This window comes from Aptenodytes forsteri, unplaced genomic scaffold (assembly GCF_000699145.1).
Source record: "Aptenodytes forsteri isolate BGI_AS27 unplaced genomic scaffold, ASM69914v1 Scaffold15, whole genome shotgun sequence".
NCBI lineage: Eukaryota > Metazoa > Chordata > Aves > Sphenisciformes > Spheniscidae > Aptenodytes > Aptenodytes forsteri.
The window spans coordinates 17,799,474-17,823,902 of record NW_008795129.1 but is presented as its reverse complement, the minus strand read 5'-3'; the positions used below and the strand labels follow the sequence as shown (position 1 = coordinate 17,823,902).

General features: G+C 38.1%; 1 protein-coding gene across 1 annotated transcript; it reads left to right on the top strand.

Moving 5' to 3' along the window:
* The first annotated feature begins 536 nt into the window (after positions 1 to 536).
* Positions 537 to 24,146, top strand: CCDC186 (coiled-coil domain containing 186). Its single transcript, XM_009277886.2, has 15 exons — positions 537 to 1,225; positions 3,686 to 3,812; positions 6,276 to 6,404; positions 7,330 to 7,542; positions 9,016 to 9,135; positions 9,680 to 9,784; positions 10,127 to 10,225; positions 10,976 to 11,062; positions 11,866 to 12,008; positions 15,051 to 15,306; positions 15,952 to 16,141; positions 17,246 to 17,326; positions 18,393 to 18,603; positions 19,651 to 19,870; positions 20,592 to 24,146. Exons 1-15 carry the CDS (start codon positions 546 to 548, stop codon positions 20,673 to 20,675), a joined length of 2,745 nt encoding a protein of 914 aa, XP_009276161.1. The 5' UTR covers positions 537 to 545; the 3' UTR covers positions 20,676 to 24,146.
* The last annotated feature ends 283 nt before the right edge of the window (positions 24,147 to 24,429 follow it).

Sequence of the window (24,429 nt, the reverse complement as noted above, 5' to 3'; positions counted from 1 at the left end):
CTTCCTTTAGGTTGCTGGGTACAGATACATTTTGCTGTATGGGTGGTGAGGACATGACAGTAAGGAAATTGTATATTCTGGCTGGATGAGGGAGTCACCCTATGTTGTAAAAATGAGTAGACCAAGGCATATTACTGCTTTCAAATAGTGTACAGGAAAATGAAAGCTGTAAGGCTCTAGATTTTTTTTTATTTGTTCTCTTGTGTCTGAGTGTTTTTCAGAAGTGTGATGACTTGGGCTTTTTGTGGACTTAAATCAAAGAATTATTAATTCTAAAAAGCTCTGCTTTTTTTATTGGCATTTGTCTCACTACTTCCTGTTTGCTATCCTTGATTTCTCACCTTCTTTTAGAAAAACTTATACTGGAGCATTTACTTAAAAGTTAGGCTGGAAAATCAACAAACTCTGCATAACACGTATCTAAATGTTTTTGCCCTTTGAATTTTACTTTCTAGTAGCCTTTCTTTCCCCTCTCTCAATCTCTTTTAATTTTGAATATAATATTTTGTGTAATGTGAATTCTACTTCTAGATTTCCAAAGGAAAATGATGGAGGGATATTTACCAGAAATGCAAAGCATGCTGGAACCAGTCAATCTGTTGGACGACGCCTCTTCCAGGTCCCCACATAATGAGAAGTCTGATAAAACATCTGGAATGAAGGACTGCTCAAGCATTAGTTATACTGGAGATGATGCTGGTGTCTTGGAAAGGGAATCGAGGTTGTTGCCCTCAGACCAGGATTCAACAGTTATTGGCAAAAGCAACAATGGAGCCCTGGCAGAAAGACAGGAGCAGCAGTGTGGAGGGGCAGACTGCTGTGCCAATACCTGCTCTGAAAGAAAGCTGGAAGGCTTCACAAAACCGGAACATGTATCTAGTGAAGAATTTGAACGACAAGATCCAAAAACTAATCAGACAGAACAGTCATTAATGGAAATATTACAGGAGCTAAGGGAGGAGTCTGACTTTGTGAAAAAATCTAGCAATAAAATCTATTCAGAAAGCCCTTATGACACAGACTGCACAAAGAAGCTTATTTTCACAATACATCAGACTTCCTCACAGGAGGATTTGCTAAAGGAAATAGAGTCTGAACTCTTATCTACGGATTTTTCAAAGGAACGAAAAGTCCCAAATGGTGTGCAGAAGGGAGAACATGCCTTGGTTGTGTTTGAAAAATGTGTGCAAGATAAGTACCTGGAGCAAGAACAAACTATAAAAAAGTGAGTATTTGAGTATGCTCATCACAAATGGAGGTGTGTACTGAACAAGTTTGCTTGCATGTTGTGTGCAACGGCATACAATATTTTGGTATGAAACAAGTAGTCTCTTGTGAGTTGTTTTAAGGACAGTTAATGAGCTTTTTTAATTATGTTCTTTAAGGAATTATTTTTACTTGTGGTATGTACTTGCAAATAAAAATGTGTGCTTAGATCTCTGAATTCTTGTGGAATTTGGCAGGAACTGAATAGCCAACTGTTCAGTTGAATAGCCTGCCAACGTCTGGAATTACTTAAATACTGTAAAAGTAATGGTGATATAAAAATAGTCCAGGATTCATTCAGTCCATATATGTCTTTGGAGAAATGAACCTTTGTAATTACTAACTCCCACTATGTGCGTTTCATTTATGAGTTTGAAATTGCTTGTTTCTTTTTCAAGTAGTATTCAGTCTCCTGTCATAATCCAGCAAAGTTGCTAATCAGTCGAGAGCTATTCTTTGAGTTGGAAATGTCATATATAGATAAACTTGTCTATATATAGATAAAAAATGTCTTACCACATTTTATACGAGGGCTTTTGAAATGCATGGCTTATAAACTTTGCTGTAATAAACTGGGCTTAATAATTCTACCAGGCAGTACACTACCTGAAGAATATTATATTCATGAAAAGCCAGTTCATTGCGTGATTTCTTGATTCCTCACTTGGTGTTTCATATTCTGTTACCACTTTAGAAATGTTTTTTGCTAGCAAAATGTAGCCTCTAACTTCAAATTTATTCCCACTTGCAGAGCTAGAAATGAGTGTCCTACTCTTCATATAAGGCACTCAGATAACCATGGTATGGGAGGACATCAAAGGGAGGGAAGCCAGGCAGAGGGAGGGATGCCCAGTGGGGAAAGTATTCTCTTGCACCTCACCAATTAACTTCTGACAGAAATCATAAATGTGAGGAAAGTCAGTTGATGACAGGAAAGGTTGGGAATGCATAGTTAGACATTTAGTAATTACGAAGGAGGAGGAGTAGGAATCTGAAGTGGTGGGTGTGTAGATGGTTTTAATTCCAGGAGATCATAAGTGAACAAGTTACTTGGGTTTTACTTGCTTATGGTAAACTCAAAGGCAGGTCAGTGTTTTCAGCCATGGACCAACTGCTTTCTTAGAGACAAATGTTTATATAAATATATGTATATATTATGTATACACACAGAAGTTTTTTCTATAAACATGTCTTCAGTCTCTTTTTTTTTTTTTTTTGCTAGCTGCTATCCCAGCTGCACCCCTTTGACTCTTGGGGACTGACCTCAAGAGTGTAAAACTGCTGTGGAACATTTTGTTTGGTCCAAAGGGCATTCTGGGTTGGGCTGATTTTGTCCCTTAGTTTATGATCAGCAGAATTTCTTGTAACGTGGCTTTGGAAATAGCCCAGTTGTCTCCTGTGATCAGATCTAAGATATATCGGTGAGCAGCAATTGTATGAATTAAGAATTTGTAATCCTGGAATACTCATTAATAGATTAAAAAATAGTTCAGAAGTGCTAAGCTCTTTCACTGATGGTTTTGAATTCCTTGTAACTTGGAAGCCTAGTTTGTTTAGAGATCCCCCCCCCCCCCCCCCCCCCCCAAAGGAGGGGAGCTAAAGATGAAAGTATATGTAAAGGATTATTTAAATATCTTGTTCAGGTAAGTGCATGCCTCCCTAATTCATGCAATTAGTGTCCTAAAATATCCACCATCTAACTGTATCTTTAAACATTTAAATACATTTGAGACTGTTTATTCAGCAGTTCTAACAATGTAACTTCTGAGTTTTATGTATAACTATCTTCTATTGCAGTGCTAGAAGGTCAAACTAAATACATGTCAGCTTCAACTCAGGCTTCAAGCAGCTGAGCTGCAAAGGAACAAGCTATTGCTAAAAATTTGAACTTTATAAGGAGTATGAGCATGGACGCTGTTGTAGTTACATACCCACTTAGGTCTTAGAAAATTGGGGTTCCTTTTCTTACCAGGTTCTGAACTTCAAGGGCTACTCTGAGCAATCCATGAAATGAGTACAGTACCTGTGTTTTCAGATGTTTGACTGGTGGAGCTATCTGACTGGAAGTTACTTGTAAGACAAGTACCTTAAAATTGTTAACATTTACAGTTCTGTAGTTGCATAAAGGTACCAAATGTCTCACTTCATCATGGACAATAACAACCCCAAAGTGCTGGAAACAAGCAGTTTGCTCACAAGGAAGATGCTGCTTGCTGGTCTGGAGTTGTTTCACAAGCACAACATACTTCTGTTTTGTTTTTTTAAGGCTTTCATGGATTTCATTAGTGTTTCTGGCTGTAACTCCCAATAAAATTTGCAGATCAAAGAGGAAAAAACTTATATCTCAAAATTAAAAACAAACAAACAAAACCAGTACTGAAGTATCTTGCACTTAATTTATTTTTTTTTTTCTTTACAGATTGATTAAAGAAAATAAAAAACATCAGGAACTGATTTTGGAAATTTGCTCAGAAAAGGACAACTTAAAAGATGAATTGAAAAAACGAACAGAAACAGAAAAGCAGCACCTCAACATTATTAAACAGGTACAGATAAAACAGAAGTGCTGGTTAGTATCTCACCTGTATACGATGTCACTACTGCCACTGTTTAACAAGATGTCCTTGGTAGCATAGAGGAGAAGGAAGGAATGCCCGTGCTTATTATCCTAAGCTTTTTAAGAGGATAAATCTGCTCTTCCATTCCAAGAAATATTATTCATTGGCTAAAAGTGTTTAGTGTCTTTTGGATAAACTGACTTTCTAGATTTAGATCACTTAAGTGTTCTGTATCTGGAAGTCTCTCTTAAAGTCAAGAGAGTTTGTGTTTGGTGGGTTGCCATGGTGGGTAGGTTATGTGTACCTTGGCTTCCTGCTGGAGACAGAGTATGTTGAAGGCCTGTTAGACCTTTTTACAAAAAATGACAAGTTCATAAATCATCCTATCAGGATGATAGGATGATTTATTTCTTGTATGTAGACATAAAGGAGATCTTATGCAAGTGTTTTATCAAGCCCAATTTCTTAATTTGTCATCTTTATCTTCTGTTGTTAACTACTGCATCTGCTAATAGAAGTGGATGGGTGTGTAGTTACAGTTGTAGACGTTAACAGTATGTGGAACGTGTATAAAGAGTAGAGCATGTTAACTGTGGTCTTGCACATTATTTTGGTATTATGGGTTACCGTATACAGGCATTTCCCCAGTGAATTGTTAGAACCATGACAGGCAAAAGGGGAACACAGAGTATGCCTTGGTGTAGGCTGGTTTTAGTGAGGGAAGAAAAGGTACCGCATCAGGTGTCATTGCTTGTCTGTTACAAAGTTACCTGCTAATGTTCCTACAGTTGGTTGGCCTGGCTTTATAAACTGATTACAGCTTAGAAATCTGGCAAGAGATAGCATTTAAATTACTAATTTCTGTTTGTCAAAGTACTGGTAATACTACCCTAGTTGTCAGGTTTCTCTGTTAATGTCTGCATCACACAGAAATCTGTTCTTAAAGCAGCGTGTCAGGCTTGTGGTCTTCCAGAGGAATGTATTGATGTAGGTAGAAACTTTGGTTAATTTCAAAGAATCTTTGAAAATCCATGATGTGATTGAAAATGGAATTAAAAAGTCTTATTTTGAAGCTACAAATTGGAATTGCATATGCCTGAATAAATCAGTATGAGCAGCTTACTCATTCTCGCTTGTCTGTATTTCCATGATAGCACTGTATGATTTCATGAAGCTATATTATGCAGCAATTGCTTTATCCCATTCTGGAAAAAAAATATTTGTGAGCGAGTTTCTTCTGTTTTCTGGTCAGATAAGAATGATCTGTGATATTGCATGCTTGCAGGTGATTTCAGAAAATACTGGTTTGGAGTGTAATGCTTTTATATTGTAGTTGGATAGCACCTGGAGTTGTAAGAAAGATACATTGCAGTGAAACACTTGAGGTTTTTTTGTTTGTGATGTGAGTGTGTTAATGTTACGATTTCTAAATTAGTGTTTTCTGGTAGCTTTCAAGTCAATGAAGGCTTGGCTGCGGTCACAACTGCAAGCAAACTGCACATGCATGCTTGTATGTGTAAAACTTATTTTTTATGGGCAATGATTCTTTTGCAAAGCTGAAGAGGGTGTGATCAATTCATTGTGTGGTAACAGAAGCATTTTAGGTTGTTCTTGCCTTTTATGTAGCGGTTTGGAATTGCACAAAAATTTTAAGATACTGACCCTGATTTTAAGATAGTGACCCTGCACTTTTTTACACAGCACCCACCCCCCCAAAACCAAACCAAACAAAACTAACCTTGGTGAATTTGCTTTCTCCTGGAACAAGAGGATAGTCATTAAGGCACAATTTGAAAAACCTTTGGGCAGCATTACAGCTTACGTAGCCACCACTTGCTTTTGCGCTAGTGCTGCTGCTTTCTCTACTGAATTTGCATGACTGTGCAGTTAACATGCTCTGGGAAATGTTCCAGTTGAACATTGGTAATTATTCTTCAGCTGGATCAGGTCTCTGACTTGGTTCACCAGGCAGCTAAAAAAAGTGCCAGCACAATGACTAAGTGCCTCTTTATTTGCTGAGTTATTTTTCAATGAATTAATTCCCAGTCTAGTTCAGTATGGATGCATAACTGCTTTGCTGGCACGGTGGAGAATATGGCACAGCGATAGCAACCAAAGGGTGGAAGGTGAAGCAACTTCAGAGAGCAGCCAGCTCTGCTCTGGCATTTCAGCATTTGTTGTCAATCTAATTTTTTGTGTAGTAAATTACTATACCTTGTGTTTTACTTGATTTGATGCATCTTCAGTCTCACTGAAGATGAGAATTGACATCTTTCATGCTTGTACTGCAATGCAAAGCTAGATGTTGATACGGATAGTTGCAGCTTGACAAGTGCAAAATACAGGTAAATATCTGTTGAAGCATCTAACTTTGTGTGAAGTGTTCCTGCCTGTACAAAACATGATCAAAGTCTTATTTCCCTATAATTATATCATAATGTTGTCTTTTAGCTGGAAGCAAGAACGGAAGAGCTTAATAAAGAAGTGAAAGCTAGTAAAGACAAACTTTTAACTCAAGATTCAGCAGCCAAAAACGCTATTCAGCAGTTGCATAGAGAGATGGCCTTTCGAATGGAACAGGTAATAATGGAAAACCTTTAATTATTGAACATCTTGTGAGCAAACTTGGTTCTTGTAGGAAACATGCAGCCTAGGTTGTTAGATCACTAGGTAAGACAAAATTTTCCAAAACTGGAACTACTAGCGTGCAGTTATACATGCATTTTTGATAACTGGTATCAGTGAATTTCTAAATAGCTGTTAACATTCTAGAGTGCCTGATAAATCTCTTTAATGTGTATGTTTGTATTTATGGAATTCAGCCCTCAAGGAAATCTCATTTTCCTTGCCTGTAAGCTGATACTGGTTCAAAAGGAGGTAAAAGCTGGCAGTGGCTTTTTTCAGACAGGCTATCACAAAATTAATATTTTTCTCAACTCCAGCACAAAGTTCTTATTTTGTCTCATGTATTAGTGAGAGTTGAGATTTTTTTTTTTTCTTCTTAATATCATATGTTGCCAAGTATTTTCTCTATTGTATGAGCTCTAAAGCTCAGTGCCTGATTCTTTTTTTTATTTGAAGCAGAATTTATTAGTGCTGGGGTGGGGGGAATCTGTAAAAATAAGCCACTGGATAATGATTGTGCAGTTGGCACGTGGATGAGGGAAGAAAGAGGACTGGTACTGGGTGTTTGCAAAATTGTTTTGTTACTACAACTTACTTCCTTCTGAAACAACAGATTATATTCCAAATTACTAATGTAGTGATAACTCATTTGAGATGTTTAGCTGTGAAGCTGCAGCTGCTTAGATGAGTATTTACTGTTAGAAGTATGAGTAATTCCAGTACTTAAGTGGGATCTAATGTTAGTCTTTGCAAAACTGGAACTTTTGGGTCCTACTTTGTTATGCTACTATACTGCAATACTGAAAATATCCAGTAGTGTCTTATAAAAGCTAATTAAGAAATACAAGGTTGATTCATTCTATTTTAATATTTTTTCAAGGCAAACAAGAAATGTGAAGAAGCACGCCATGAAAAGGAAACAATGGTGATGAAATACGTCCGAGGGGAGAAGGAGTCACTTGACCTCCGAAAGGAAAAGGAGATACTTGAGAGAAGAGTGAGAGATGCAAACAAAGAAATTGAAAAGCATACTAATAAAATCAAACAACTTTCTCAGGAAAAAGGAAGATTACACCAGCTCTATGAAACTAAGGTGCTCTAAGTATTGCTGTATGACTTGAGTGAATGATTAAAAGTACTATCAGAACAATCTTATCACTTGTTTGCTATTGTACTTGGTGAAAGAAACCTGTTTTCATTTGGTTCTCTGTATAGCTGTGAAAACCCCTTTTCTCCAAGGGAAGGGGAAGAAGTTACTGAGTTCTCATTGTCATCTGAAATTCCTTTTAATATTTCCCTGAATATTAGTTTGTGAAACACTAGGGGGTTTTTTGACAAAATTGAAAAGACTGTTTGTTGCAGATGCCTGGATTTTGCAGGAATTTCTAGCTTGTTTGGATTCTTTTTTAGAAGGCTGTAATGGCATTAAATTATTGCAGTCTCTTTTGCTATTTTTCTGTGGTTTCACTCTCTATTTTCTCTTTTGTACTACTAAAAATTGGTAATAAAGCAATAGGATTTTTCAGGCCCAATTCCAAAAATCTGCCATTTTTTAGAAACTAGTAAGAGATTCCCACCAGCCTCTTAAAATTATCCAGGTCTTTCTGTATTGTGCTTCACAATTCAATTTCACATGAAAGATCAAAAAATTGATAAATTAATGGGGTTCAGACTTTGATTTGGGCCTCTTCTGAGCAATTGTACTATGCACAAAACGATCAGAAAAATACATCTTAATAAAAGTCCTAAAAATTACGCTTCTGAAACAAAAAATCACCTCAGTGTCCTCTTCCACATGAACAGGAAGTGGGAGCATGACTTCAGGTTTCCTAAACAAAACTTAACATACTATCTATCTTCATAACTCCTGAGGATTACACTAGAGCCTTACGGGAATTGTACTGCCCTCATACAGTGCTGCTTTAAACTTTTTTGGTAAGATGAACCTATTACTTCAGAAACACAGTTTGGAAATTTGGCTTAATGCAGTGGTTTGTGGATAGTGGTATAGAAGGTTATGCCAGCAATGTGCTTCTGTTAACATCCTTTCTTCTCACTGACTTACAGGTTAGTGATTTGACTTGCATACGTTTTGCTGTCAGTGCTCATGCTAGTCTGCACCTCTGTAGTTGGTAATACCATTCCATCGGTGTCACAATTTTTGTCTGTAGCTGTGTATAATATGACCTTACCACTTTGAACCTGTGTTTCCTCATCCTTTTGCCAAAGAACAAAGAGGACTGTGCAGCTTACCCAGGAGATAATTATTTTAGATCAGAACTCTAGACTGTACTTTGCCTTTTAACAGATATGTAACATTAATGTATATTAACAGTAATGCAGCCTTACCTTGCTATTCAAACCAGAACACTGATGACTTTTTTTTCACCACTGGGTTATGGGCTAAAGCATTATTAAGCACTCTCAAGTCTGTGCATGCTTTTGCAAAATCCAGACAGTAAGAAAAAAAACCCCCAAACCTACATTTGACACTTGAGCAGGAGTCTTGTTGTAGAAGCACTGGATGATTTAAATCTATAAAATAAAATCTATGAAATCTTCTTAGGATGGTGAAGCCACTCGACTCAACAGAGAAATAGAAAAATTGAAAGAAGAAATCAATTCTCATCTTATCAAAGTAAAATGGGCTCAGAACAAACTGAAAACAGAAATGGATTCACACAAGGTTAGTGAAGTGGTACGGGTACTGTGACATGAAAATACAGTCAGAGGAATGTAGTTGCTCTACTGTTTACTTTTTATATAGTACTAAAATCTGTTTCTAAAGTGGTTTTTGTTTAATTTGAATACCTGCAGCAAAAGTCAGAATAGTGCTCTTAAAGATATTGATACGGAAATGTTGAAAGGATGTGAGGGGAAGATGTATCGGGGGGATTCTGTTTAATCTGGTGATAAACTTTTTCTTTGGTTTTTTTTGTATGAATTAACTGTTGTCTTAGTTTAGTTTTTATGTGATAGAGTTAAATCTACCATCTGAAAATGTGCATGGCACGTAACCAAGAGGTCCTTTTGTTGTGCTTTCAGTGTTGGAACAAACAAAATTGCATAAAGTAATAGTTGAATGGAAGCAAGAAGAAAAATAATGCTGGACATATTTTTGTTGTTGTTAATTCTTCCCAGACTGAAATAGGAAACTTTCATTATAAGAAATGCTTTTCCCACATTAAGTTAGATAAATAGGTTTAACCCATTTATTACTGTTTTTGTAGGAAACCAAAGAACGCCTCAAAGATGCAACGACAAAATTGACTGAAGCAAAAGAAGAAGCAGACCAGATAAGGAAAAACTGTCAAGAAATGATAAAAACTTATCAAGTAGGCACACTTTCTCAGGAGGTGAAATTAGTGTTTAGCATCTGGGTCTTTTTCCTCCCTTTCTATCTTAAGCTGTAGCAGGGAGGAATTATCCTGTGCGAGCTACAAAGCTGAGATGACTAGTCACTGATTTCTTTACTTGGAAAGCTGTTAAATAAAAGGGAAAATGTTTGTCTTGATTGGCATGCAGTGTGGGGGTCTTTCTTGGCATGTTCAGAATTACTAGATATGTACCTACAGAAAAGAGGCTTAGTGATGTGAAAAGCTGTCTGTATGCTCATAAAACCAGAAAGGGGAACATAAAACTCTAAAACTGTACTTGCCTATCTTCAATCCTTTTAGGAGTCAGAAGAAATCAAATCAAATGAATTGGATGCAAAACTCCGAGTAACTAAAGGAGAACTAGAGAAACAAATTCAGGAGAAGTCTGATCACCTGGAGGTAAATATATGGTGTGTGGAGACAACACAATTGGCAACTTAGTACTTAAGAATGCCATGAGTTTTTAATTTTGAGAATCTTATTTTAAGCTGCTTACAATTTTTGCCAAACGTTTTTCATTTTGGCCTAATACTACAGCCCAGGTGTCTGTGTCCAGCCCTGCTTTTTGGAGGATGTTTTTAGCTATTACCTTGGATGCACTTTTTAAAATCAAAGTTATGGGAAAAGGATGATATAATGAGGATGAAATAACTGCTCTTTCATTTATAAACATGAGTGTTGCTCTGATTTAGAGCACAAATTCAGATGATAAGCAGGCCTTTCTCTGACCAGCATTTTGCCAAGCTATTTGGCAAGGAGAGACAGGGAACAGCCTCTGTTCTGTGTAGACATTTGCTAGCCCAAAAGCTACATTCTCTAATGATTTAGTACCTGCTCACAGCTCGTACGTGCATATGCCATCTTCAGTTTGCCTAGAACTTTCCCAAGGGGCTGTTGTGGGTTAGATTTGTACACCTAAAACCAGAGTGTGTAATCTCACTTGTGTTCTCAGTTCTTCTGAGAATAAAGAAGCTTTTAGGCTTGGCTTTGCTTTTTGAATAAGTAAAACAAACCTTTAAGGGTACCTGTTCTGCCTTAAGCCGTCTCAGCTGTTGTGGTGGCCTGCATTGGCCTAGATTTTTTTTTGACATCCCAGGAGATGCCACTGTCTGTGTAGATTTCTCAAGGAGCTTCTCACTTTTTAAAAAGGTGCATCATGCAAAAATAAAAGAACTGGAAGACTTGAAGAGAACATTTAAAGAAGGCATGGATGAGCTTCGAACACTGAGAACAAAGGTAATGTGTGCTGTGTTGGATTGCAGTGGAGCTAAAGGTATAGTGTTGGGGTTTGGAACAAGACTATGTTCAATCTGTTAATTGTATTTTTACTTCTTTTGGAATAAACAGTGTGATTACAGACCGGCTGGTGCAAGACTAGAAGGGATATGTAACTGTGACTCTGGGTAGCCTTTCTTAGGGAGTATCAGTTGATCCATAGTACAACAATGTTTTGTTTCATGGTATGCACCTCATTTGACTGAAAAGTTGTGGGAAACATTTTAGTAAACATCTTGTAAATTTAGTAACTTTGGAAAATGAAAAATACTTGTAAACTTTTCCTACCTGTGAAGCTAGTTTTGTAGAGGTCATACATATGACCTCTGGTAAGGGGTATATACTATCCATAACTTCTGAACAGTCTATAGGTTACTGTGCCAGTCCCTCTATCCAGAGCAGGGTTTTAGCTTGAGATGATCTTAGAAAAGGGGAGGAAGACATAATACAGGGTTGGCTTTGTAACTGGGGAAAGATGACCTCTTTGGATCCTGGTCCATTAGACTGATAAGCTTTGAGTCTTTGGACAAAACTAATGTTAATCACACTTGTTTAATTTGACTTTTTTGCCTTTTTTTGTCAGTTTATTTTTCTGACTATATTTGATCTGAAATATTTGTTTCATTTGGGATATTGTTCTAAGCTACTTGGAATCACCAAAAAATAACACAGGAGCTTTGTACAACAATCTAGACACTTGATCAGAATAATTCAGCTCTGAAGTTTGAAAGAATAAATAGTTTCTGGTTTTTTTTTCCATTTAGGTAGAGAGTCTAGAGGATGAGCGTTTAAGAACAGAAGATGAGTTATCCAAGTATAAAGAAATCATTAATAGACAGAAAACTGAAATTCAGAATTTGCTGGACAGAGTCAAAACTGTAGATCGCCTGCAGGATCAACATCAGAGGTACAGCTATGCACTTTGAGGAATGATTTAAAAGATTTTATCTGGGATGTGGAAAGGGTTTTTTTTTGTTTTTTAACTGAAATTATTGATGCTTTGAAATGTATTGTAATTTGAAGAATCCCTGTCCTGATTTAAGTGTTTTTCTGATAGAAATCTTGCTAGTACTGGAGACAACCATTGTGGCCTCTTACAAGATGAGGGGATTGAGGCTGATAAGTTATATTCTTACATCTTTCATTATTAGAATAAGAAGTGCTTGCTTTCTGGCTACTCTGTAGGAAGTTATGTCTTCTAGGTGTCTGCCTGGTGCTCGTTTTATTGAAAGATTGGGGAAAAGCAACTGAACTGGAAAGATAGATTGCTTCAAAATTGAGATGGATGAATGAAAGTATTTAACAAAAACAATTTTATATATTTGGCAGATGCTTTATTCAGATAGTAGGAAGCACTTGTGTTTCTGATGGACTGGAATTCATTCTGCTGTGTCAAAGTTTGCTCATTTAAGAATGTGAGGGAAATAATCTCAGGGAAGAGTTGGGTTCGTGGATACTTCAGGAGTGTCTGAGCATAGTCATGTTTCTATATGGTACACATGGACTAGAATATCGAAATGCTATCCACTTCACTGATTCTAATGGAGTTGCATAAATGGAGATGGACAAGTGTCAGATAAGCAGAACCACCCATGTGTCCCTCCTGTGCTTTTAAACAGTTCTTATTTATCATTGAAAAATATTTCCGTGATTATATGCCTTCCTCAGGGTTTAGAGAATGAAGCATTTTCCACTTGCTGTGTGCTGGTCAGCTGTATTGGCACTGTGTTATCAGCCTTTCTAGGGAAACTGCAATCTCTTAGAGACAACTGAAACTTACAATTCAATCAATAAGTTATTTTTCACTTGGGATGTTGGCAAACGAATTAAAATAGCTGTGATCACAGTGTGAAACTACAGATGTGTTTTTCCAGTTATCTTTTCCTCTCAGTCATTAAGACATGCTTAAATATCTGTCTCTTATTCCTGTTCAATTTGGATCAATTTTTTTAAGTATCCTTCCTGTACAACACTTATTATCCCTACGTCAAGTTTCATATTGTCTTTTACTTCTCTGATGTTAACGTTTTTCCAGTATTCCTTAGAATGTTTGATAAAGTTGTGGAATCTTGACCAGAGACTTAAAATTTACACCAGTAAATTCCCATTATCATCTATGAAAGAGAAATCCTGGAATCTTGACCTCTGTTTTTCCTATTGTTGTGTAGAATAAATGAACTTACTGCCTTTCATTTTCTTGGAAGCAAATGGAAGGAATTTTATCTTAATTCACCAAAAATCTTAATCTGTTTTCGTGATGAGAGAAGAATAGAGGAGGCAGGTTTCTTTAGCCTAGGAAAGAGAAGACAGAAGAGAGACATCCTTAAATGTGTAAAAGGCTATTATAAAGGGAATGTTCAGCTATCCTTGTTCACTGGAGGAAGGATAAAAATAGAGTTTTGCAGGAAAGATGATTTTAAGTTGAATGCTGGGAAGAACTTTATGGCTGAGCTGGATACCGATTACCTCCAGTGTTGCCTGGTCTCCTTCATTGGAGACCTTTAAGGATAGCTAGAGATCTCTTTTAAGATGGTCTAAACATTTAATTTTGGCTGGTTCAACCCTGACTCTTAACTAGAGATTTCTTCTGTCATAATGAAACAACATATTTGGAAATGTAAAATAGAAGCATAGCCTTCTGGCATAGGTTTTTAAATGGGAGCTATAGGTGACATATTTTGCAGCATAAATGGTTGAAAAAAATCTGTGCTGTAGTTGTTCAGTCTTACGTCTTCTGAAAGGTAGAATTAGCCTAAAAAAGACTGTAAAGGCGGGGTGCAATACATTTGATGATATCCTTTGGTACTGCAATGCTAGCTAACTTCTGTTGTCATTAACCACATCAACTCCTCATTTTGGTAGCTGGAAGCATATAATTTATAGTAATGATGTGCTAGTAGAATTCAGTTACTTAGTTTTACAAAATTACAGTTCTCTTCTAGAATGATTAATGATTTGGATTGTCTGAGCCTCACCTCTGCTTGAAGAAACATGTTGATATGGGGTTGTTGGTTGAAAGTGAATTGAGCCTCCTGGTAATTACACTGTCTGACAGGGAATTAAATGAGATGTGTGCCCTTGCTTTGTATATAACTTTAATTTTATTTTTAAATTTGAATATACACACTCCCTGTGAGAAAGAGAGGTGAGGGTTTTTCTGTTGATGTTGGAAGGTAAGGTTTTAGAAAGTTGTAGAAAATCCTATGATTGAAGAAATGAAATAGTGAAATAATATTGCAAGAGCAAATGAGAGGAGGACGTTTTTAATCTAACTTTTTTAACAGCTATTTAGTTTTGGAATTAATTTCAATCACTTTCTCTAAAACGTTGATCATAACTGAAGATAGGGCCTTTCTTGCTCAAATGGTTTGCAAGTGATAGATCAAGTCTCCTAATGGGAGTGCTTCAGTAGAAACAAGAACTTGTTTTGTAGAGGATTGGGGGAGGGATAGTGGAGTAAGATAGGCCCTTTGAATCGGGGCTGCACTGCTTGGATAAGGATGTTTCAGAAGTCACCGTACTGCTGTCCTGGAGCAGCTCAAAACTGGAGTATTTCCCCATCTCTCAAAGACAGGTCCTCTTACAGAATGACCACCTTTGTTGGATTTGCAGACCTTCCTCTTATCTACAGGATCTGTTTTTGAGGGGTTTGTTTATACCCTATAAGCTCATGAAGTTGAATATAGAGAGATGGTCTTCCTTGAGGAAGCAATGACTGCATGTCCTTCTGTGGGATACAGATATCTGTCACTTCAGCACTGCAACATGTCATGAAATGGAATTTGCAAACTCCTTTGGTATTTAAAACCATCCAGTGACTAACAGATGCTCCAGGGTCATTAATTTGTTTCTCTGCCTTGTTTGGTCTTGACCTGAATGCTTTTATTTCAGTAAGGTTTCATATCTTTAAGCTCAGCTTATCCCTAATAAGATACAATTGTTTTGACAGAGATGAACAAGAAATCAGTGCTTTAAAGGAAGAAGTAGATGGTTTCAATTCTCTGATTGCTGATCTCCAGAAGGACATTGAAGGTAGTCGGAAAAGAGAATCTGAGCTATTGATATTCACTGAAAAATTAACCAGTAAGAATGCACAGCTTCAGTCTGAAAACAATTCCTTACAGAGCCAGTTGGATAAGCTTTCTTACAGCGAAAGAGAGCTGCAGAATCAACTGGAATGCGTTCAACAGACTAAAGATGATCTGGTGAGTACAGTGTGCAGCTTGTTTTTTGCACTAGTAAGATGCCTGATACTGGTAAAGATGTGGCGCATGAATTCCACCTTGTGTCTTTACTTACCTGACTGCAATTTCTTGCTGGGTTTGCCAGTTTGATAGAATAATAGCAGCGGGATATGAACACCTCATGTTTCTAAGGGGAAAGAAATCTTGAGGCACACTGCACTGGAATGAGGGGGTGTTACTGTGTTGCTCTTTCTGTTTTTCTGGAAGTACAGAGTTGTTCTCTGTGCAACTGTCATTGAAATAATCAAAAGGTGGTAATTTGTGAAATTTATTACTGTAAACTGTTTCTTTGGTCCTCTTTGTACTGTGAGATAAATGTAATTTTTAATTTACTGTGTCATGGAAGGTAATGTGACTGCACTGTACAGCGCTGCATGGCTGTCTACTGTATCATGTAGATGTTTTGGAGATAGTTCAGGAGTCTTACTGCAGTGTTGCACTGTGCTGCATATTCATTTGCAGTGGTAGCGTTTAGCCTAAATAATAAATGTAAAATGTGAATGATTTGCAGGTGGATAATAAAGTGCAGAGTTAGGGCTGTTGAGCATACAGTATGGTTAGGCTGGAGTGTTTTGTATATAACTGAAAATAAAACTACAATTCCAGGCCACCAAGTTGCAGAAGGAGGAGGATCAGCGAAAGCTAGAGGTTGAGACACTACAGGCTCAGCTAGCTTCAGAGCAGAAAGAACTAACAGCGCTGAAGACCCACGTAGATGAACTGAAAGATGAACTGGCTACCCAGAAGCGCAAGCATGCAGCAAACCTGAAAGACCTCACAAAACAACTTCAGCTAGGTTGAAATTATTTTCAGATTTAATGAGTCAGCCCCATCTGTAAGCCCCTTCACAGTATCTGGCAGAGACTAGGGTCCTGGCTGCGTATGCGTGCTGTTTGAGTGTAGCCCTTCAAGCTCTCCCTGTCCTAAAAGACAGAGTGAGTGAGCAAGTTAGATCATGGGGAAACTGCAGTTACAGGAAACAGGCCTTAGTGTCAATTTTCAGTCTTAAATATAACTTTTGAAATAGGCCTAGATACAAAATAAAAGATTTATTTCAAAAGAGCTTGGTCTTTGTTATCATGTATGTGACTACTGAAATGTCACTGTGGGTATATATGGATCCTGGTTTGTGTAGGAGTATATTCAAAAGTTGCTAGAAGTTTTCTAGTTGCTGACTGTATCGGGAATTGCTGGTGACAGTTACTTTTTTTAGTATATTAAACAAAGCACTTCAGTTTTTAAAGGTGGATATGGAGAGACTGATGACTAATTTGGCAACAAATAGAAATCATTAAATGCCCCATAATGCATATGCTCTGAATACAAATAGATTTGGATATAATCAAATCTGTTTGAAATGTATTTGAAAGAAGAGATCCTGTTGGCATTGTACAAGACAAGTTCCATGTTTCTCTCTGTGTATATATATGAACAGCTGTGCAGTTTCCCTCTTGATCCCTACTGAACGAGTGGTGCTTCTGGCACAAGTACTACACTCAGCTCCCAGTAGTGATACAGTTATGAGATGCCATTCTGTCATTCAGTAGTTATTTACATGGCAGTCCTAATCAAAAGTAAAATCAAATTTAAGTCTTACTGTTCCCAGTTAATCCTATGTATGATGTTACTCCCTTCAACTGGCAACTGCTGCAGGGTATAGGGATCTTGGTGGATGTTGCATCCAGGTGCTTCATGGTTGGGGGCAGGAAGAGGCAGGGAACTGCTTAGTTTTGGGGTTTTTTCCCCTAAGATTTTTAGTTGCTACCACTATCTTTCAGTTGTCAAGCCATGTTAAATTTGTGCCGGTCAGAGAGGATTAGAGTTTTTGTATGTTGTGTAACACTATGATTTTGGGGGTTTAATCTCCTGTTGGTAACCATAATTTTATTACACTTTTAAGCACGGAGGAAATTGGATCAGATGGAAAATAGTAATTACGACAAAGAAGTCAGCAGCATGGGGAGCCGTTCCAGTTCATCAGGTAATATAGCACATAGCAGGGCTGCCAAAACAATCCTTCGATCTTAATAAGGTTGCCACGGTGTGCTGCCGTGAGCCTTGCTCTTTCTGTGGTTTGTGTATATGCAGTGTGTGGGCAGCCTCCCATCAAAGCTGACAAAATAGCCTTTAAGCACCAAAATGCACTTGGCTGAATGCAGTTGTGGGTGCTTAATCTTAATACGAGATTAAAGTTTAATGTTTATAATGTTTATATGTTTTGGTTCTTTTTAAATGCCTACCTCTTTTATTTTGTTGCTTTTATGTTTGGAGGAAGCTCAGAGGACTCCAGTTTATAGAGGACCCTCTTAAATGCTGCCAGAGGGGAAACAAAAATGAGCAGTGGCTTCCAACATTGTTTAATTGCACTATTGACAGTTGCAACTGTGTAAATGATAAATCAATTACACTGATGCCTCTAAACATGCTATTTGTGTAAAATTCATTACTTTCTATCTGGTTAGAAGTAACGCAGTTATCTTTAGCACTGAAAACATCTCCTCTTTTCTTCCTCAAAATCTTTGGGTTTTAAGCATGGTTAGTTCTGTCAGTGTCCTGTAATCTCACTGTATGAGAGATGAATACTTAAGGAGAAGAACAGAAAGAAAAGAAAATATTTCAAGCTCTAAATGATCAGTGCTGCAGAGTGTTTATACATAGGGCTTTTGTCAGTCTGTACACGGTTTTCATAGTGTTGTAATTTTAGTGGATTCCAAACCAGGTATGTTTAAAATCAGCTCAGTCTTGTACGAAGTAATATTAATGAATATGAAGGTACTTATGCAGGAATAAGCATTACTGAAGCAAGCACGCTTACATTAAAGGAGCTATGCCCATGCTAGGGGACTACACTGCTGTTTCAGCATGTGTCATTTAAATGGTATAAGGATTGTTTATATAAAAACCCACTAACATATAAGGGAAACTGACATTCTGAAGAAAATATCCTAAGCCACTGAAATGTAATGAATGCATGCACTGCACTAGTGGAGACGTTTTACCTGGTATAAAAGCAAAAAGAGCTTTTACAAATGTGGATGTGTTGGCAGGGTCCCTTAATGCGCGCAGCAGCAATGAGGATCGGTCACCTGAGAATACTGGATCTTCAGTAGCTGTGGATAGCTTCCCAGAGGTGGACAAGTCTGTCTTGGTTGAAAGAATACTAAGGCTACAGAAGGCACATGCTCGAAAAAATGAAAAGATGGAGTTTATGGAGGATCACATTAAACAACTGGTGGAGGAAATCAGAAAAAAAACAAAGTATGTTCTGAGTTCTGTTCATACAGTTTTTCAGTGTTGAGCTGGTACACTAGACAAGTATTCTGGGTTTTATGTAAGACAAATTGTCTAAATGAAAATATTTAAAACAATAAAAATACTGCAGTGACAGTAAATCTCAAAGGTAGGATTAGTCTTGGGGTTTTTTCTCCTTATCTTTCCCCAGCAGTTACAGTAATTGCTGAGTTGTTTACTACTAAAATTTTTCAGGAGGAATAGAATGGTGCAGGTGTTTTTTGGTAGCAAAATGGTCACCAGGTGGCTGATTTAAGGTGGACTGCTGCCACTGGTTGTTAGAAGAGTCCATGCTCTTCATGTGCTTAAAAGGGTGCTGATTGTGTTTGTTTTGGAAGGAGAATCTGCATGATTCCAGATGCTAGTCTGGCATGCATATCAAACAAACAATGTATCTGAGCCAAAGGTGGATGGTATTTAACATGTGAGAGAAGATTCTGCTTACATGGGAATCTCATCTTACAGGGTGATGTCTGGAACTTCAGTTAGGAGGGGAAGAAATTGCGGCATATACCTTCCTCTGGAAAGTACAGTTGTCTGTTAAGTACAGCCCTTGCTTAACAAGCCTATACATTTATGCCCATCTGGTACCATTTCATAGAACATGATCACAGCCTGTGAAGACTCTTGAGCAGAGACTTTGTAATTTTTGTCTCATCTGTAGAAAGCTTAAGATTCCCTGTCTGGAGTCTTTCAGCAAGGAAAAGTGGAGAGGCATTTTTTAAGCACCGTTTTTGCTCCAGTAGCAATATTACTTTCTCAGAATACTTCCAAATATGTAAACCTTCCACACTGTAGTGACTCCGCTTACCAGCATGTCCTATAGTACTTGTGGTATCCCAGGTTTTCCTCTGACCTAGAAATCGCAGGAGTTGATTTTTACTGCATTTTCAGTAATACAGTACTGCTTGAAAATAAAATTACTCTTATATCAGGAATGTGAAGTTACCTCAATGTCTGACTTTTCACTGCCTTGTAATGCTATAATGTTTTTTTAAATTTCCCCCCCCCCAGAATTATTCAGAGTTACATTTTGCGGGAAGAAGCTGGAACACTATCATCAGAGGCCTCTGACTTCAACAAAGTACACTTGAGTAGACGAGGTGGGATTATGGCATCTCTGTACACATCTCATCCCGCAGATAGCGGTCTCACATTGGAACTCTCCTTAGAGATAAACAGGAAGCTGCAGGCTGTGTTAGAAGATACATTACTGAAAAATATTACATTGAAAGTGAGTAGCTATGCCAGTTCTTCAGCACATTCTTGTGGTTCTATGATACTGCCTTCGGAGAGATGCGTGCTGTTAAAAGGAGGAGATTTTTCAGAAGTCACCTCGTTGTGAATTGGTGATGCTGGCAGCATTGGGTTAATCCGAGTTCTGTAACATGATCCACGCTGAACCTCTGTTTTGGGACCCTCATTGTATGCTGTACTAATGGGCTGCTGCTTGAAATAAATTCTGGGCTGCCTGTGCATTCAGTGGAGAAGGGCCTCTCCATGCTCTCTCCCAGTAACGTGGAGCCAGGGGCATGGGCTCTAAATGCCTGGCCCTGTGCCAGTAGCTGCGTACCCTGTTGAGCTATTGGGGCAGCATGTCTGCTGCAAGGGAAAGGTGGCAGGCTAGAAAACGTGCAGGCTGCCAGCTGGACTGCAGTGTTCTGCAGAAGTTGGAGATCTCTTCCTGTAATTATCATTCCCCTTGAACGCTATACTTTCTAGACGGCCTGTAGAATATTAGTAACTGCAAAAAAAGACTTGCTGAGAGCTTTGCATCCTTTATTGAAATGAGTTTGGTTTTCCCCAACTCTCTCTAATCGTTTGCGCTTGTTCTGGATACTTGAAAGTATCGACCTGCTGACATAAACAGTAATTTTAATGTACTAGTGCATTTTATGCTGATTGACTCATTTTTCCCTGTATAACTTACCCTATCCTTTTTTCCCCCCCCAAAGGAAAACCTTCAAACTCTAGGAACAGAAATAGAACGGCTTATTAAACACAAGCATGAACTGGAGCAGAGAATAAAGCAGACATAACTAAAACTTTTATGGAATAACCAACATGAAGATGCAAAAAAGGCAGGTGCTACAGACCACTGTTTTTTACATTTTTCCTGAAATTTGATTGCCTGCCAGCACAAGCATCTGGTATTTTGCATATACAGCCTTTAACCATACAGACTTACTCGTGTGAGAGATCTACAGGGTTTGGCATCAGCGTGGTTCTGTCTACCTAATACCAGCCTGAGGTGTTGCTGAATTTTACTACACACTACGTTTATCTAAAACTTTTATTTGAAATGACATACAGATGCTTTGCAGTGCATACTGTGTTTTGAGGGAGTTGCAGTGAGATTTTAATTTCTGCACTGTATAATTAATCAGTCTCTTAATGATGGAGCTTGAAAAAATAAAACCAATTATGTCTTAGTTGCTGTTGAACATATCCAGTGTTACTGAGCTTTAAGGGCTTTCAGACGTTATTTCCTTTCTTGCATATTATTTCTGATACTTAGGTTGATTAAGCATTTTTGACATACGCATGGAAAAATGCTTTGTCACAAAATCTTGTTTTTTAAGTGGTGGCCATGATATTGCATATTTTCTGCTTTAGATAACATTCAACTGGTCAGTTTCTTTATTCAAAAGAAGTGAAACAACAGTAAAACTAAGGGATTAAAAGCTTTCTGATTCAATTGTTGAGTATGTAGAATTGAAACAAATGTCAATTCAACAAATACTGTAAACCCTTGATCTTTAGACATGGATCTAAAGAAGTCTGATACCAGATAACTGGTTAATAAAGTTCTCTGGCCTTCTGCATAACTAACAGCTTTTAAAAAGTAGGAGTTTTAACTGCCCGTTGTTACGTATGTACAGGTAGACATCATGATTGCATCTGTTTTCAGATGATCAGAAAATCTGTTTTCAAAAACAAATGGAAGCTAAGTTTTCTCATTTAACTGTGGCTAGACCAGCCAGTGAAAGTAATGGTAAGAAATGCAAAATATATCTAAATGGGATTTTAATCTATTGGTTGGACTGTGAAAGCGGCACAGTCGAAATCTGTGCGACTCCTTAATTTTACTTTTGTGAAGAATTAGTTGGTCAAAATGGCATGAACTGAAGAACTGTTACTTAGTCCTTCAGTGGCTGAGATGGTGATGGAGGAAGAGTATCAAGGTGACAAGATTCTGGTTAGTCACAATGTCACGTTCACATTTTACTTCCAGGATAAGTAACTTACAGGAATTGAAGTATGTCTATTCCAGCAGTAAATGCATAGATTTCTGTATTTATTGCCTTTTGACCAAAATGAATTGACCAGATCACAGTGTAAATATATACTTCGGGGTTTTATTAAATACTTGAACTTCCTATTATCATAAAAAAAGATTCAATGTACATCTACAATAGCAATGCTTTAGCGATTTTAATCAGAAAGGATACTTGGGGTGGGGAGGGAGGGGATATATCTTGCTGAAGGCACCGTTTGCATCATACACAAAACAAGAGGCCTGAATCTGGTAGCACGTGGGGGGGACAATTTATCAAAGCATCTAGGTGACTTAGGGGTGTGTACTCCATTTTCAGGTGCCACTGAGTCACTTGAGCTTTGTAATGAACCAAATTGAGCAAAAGGGCCTGATTTGGTTTGAGTAGTTTGATGCAAGACAGTGAGACTTCCTTTTTACTTTAAAGATAGGCATCTCTGAAAGTCCTTGCGGGATCAGGACCTGACTTGTGGTCCAGAGAGCTTCAGGAGTCTTGGATGGCAGGTCCTTTCAGTGTCAAAGGATTAAGTATTTCTTTAGAAAGGGAGGGTGGAAACAAATTATTTAAAACCTGACCAAGCATTGTAGACACTGTGAGCCTTTAATCCGGGTGGGTTTTTATACATGTATTTTTCTAATTCCTGAGAGCAATGGTTATCTGAAGTGTTAGGGAATTTGGACCAGTCCAGTCACAGGACTACCTCTGCTTTGCTGTTAAGTGATGTGAAGAGGAAAATACCTGGCTCTGCTGAAACAGATTTGTCACCAGCTTCCAAGAAGTGTGTTGTTTGTGACTGAACTAGAACTGCTGAAAGAAAGTATTTGGAACAATTTGCATGTCAAAACATAGCTTAGCTCTTGTATGTTTTGTGTTTTCATGCTTTAATGTACCAGATCTCTGGATATTTTCAGGCATTCAGCTGAATGGCTCCAGTATTTTAGATACCATGTTAACATTGTAATCATTTAATGTATGTTCCCAGGTGTACAATGTGAATGAAGGAGAGGTGTGGTGCAGATGGAATAAGTGCAATGACATTGTGGAAATTCTTACTTCTTTTTGGCATGGTTGTTTCTCCTTTTAAGTTATTTGAGAAACCTAGTTAGCTGTCCTGCCCTGCTGGGAATCCTACTTCCTCTCAGTAGCACTAGTAACTTTTCAGACTTTTTTTCTTGGTTATGGAGACACACAAAGCAGCCAAAATATCACATCGTTTATTGTGCACGGTATTTTCATGGACCAAAGTCGTCTTCTACAGGCGTTATTTTAAACACACCTGGTAGAGACAGAAATTTTATTCTAGCTCGCACATTGGCAAATGACTCTCTATCCAGTAAGCCCAGAATGTGATGAATACATGACAGGGTCAGCCAGCAACTTTGCTTAATGATGTTGCTCATTCCTGAGAGGCAGTGGTGTACTAGCCATGAAAATGTTGCTGGCAAGCCACTTGCCTGTTGTTTCCATGGGGTAGATCATCAGGAGTGTAGTATTGTTGGTGCATGTAACAAGAACACTTCTGTGAAAAGGTGTGTTTCTGTGGGGTGGTTCACGCAGGTGAGCAGCAGCTGGTGCAGAGTGGGTGCATGGCTTGCGTAGCAATCACATTTCACTTACCCTTGTTTTGGAAACCTTTTACGTTATGAACCTGAGATTGAAAACTGTCCTCAGATAAACTGAATTTTAGAGAGAAACTGATAAACTAATTTTGAAGGCAGTCTGGAGCAGTTAGCTACATACCTAACATTTGAAATTCAGTGTCCATTAGACATGTAATTGCCACAGGCTGCTTTTGAAAATTCCAAGCTTGTAGCTAGTTGTGTCCTGCAGGCTTAAACATCTGTTTCTTAAATACTCAGCGTGCTCTTTTATTTCAAACATCGCACATCTAGATGTTGTTAGAGGCCCCGCAGGAAAGCTGTCTATGCTTTTCCACCGTCTGTAAAATCCAGCACTGTCGTTGTCTAAAGCCAGACCCTCTGAACTGAAGAATACCATTTTATGCTGTAGAAATCACTGGCTTTCTGCCACATAGACTTGTGCAATGTTTTTAATTTTAGTCTCCAGAAAACAGTGGAGATTGAATTATTCCCCCCTCCCCCACCAATATGTTCTCATCATCTTCAGTTGTTGCTGGCAGCACCTGCAGTATCTCCAGCTACTAAAACTGAAGTTACGCTCTTGAAATATTTTTCATTACAATATTTTGGTTCATAACTAAAAAAAAAAACACCAGCCAACCAAACAAAACCAAATCAGATCTCTGGCTTCCACTGAATCGGGTGTAAAGCTGAGTGCCCACATGCTGCAGAGACCCGAATCTAGGAAGGGGGTTCAGAGAACAAGGCCTGTCTGAATGGGCCTTCACCCTTCCCGCTGTCAGTGGAAACAACTGTGATGGTAAATGTCAGCAGTAGGTGGCACTAGAAATCAGATTTACTGTGTCTCTGCTATGACCTGAAAACTGTCGAAGGGCAGACAGCTGTGTTGCAGAGGGAGCTGGGTGGTATTTAGA

Coding starts and splice junctions, on each gene's coding strand:
- CCDC186 (XM_009277886.2), top strand. CDS start 546: ATGATGGAGGGATATTTACCAGAAATGCAAAGCATGCTGGAACCAGTC. Junction 6,405..7,329: donor TGGCCTTTCGAATGGAACAG/GTAATAATGGAA, acceptor TATTTTTTCAAG/GCAAACAAGAAATGTGAAGA. Junction 9,136..9,679: donor CAGAAATGGATTCACACAAG/GTTAGTGAAGTG, acceptor CTGTTTTTGTAG/GAAACCAAAGAACGCCTCAA.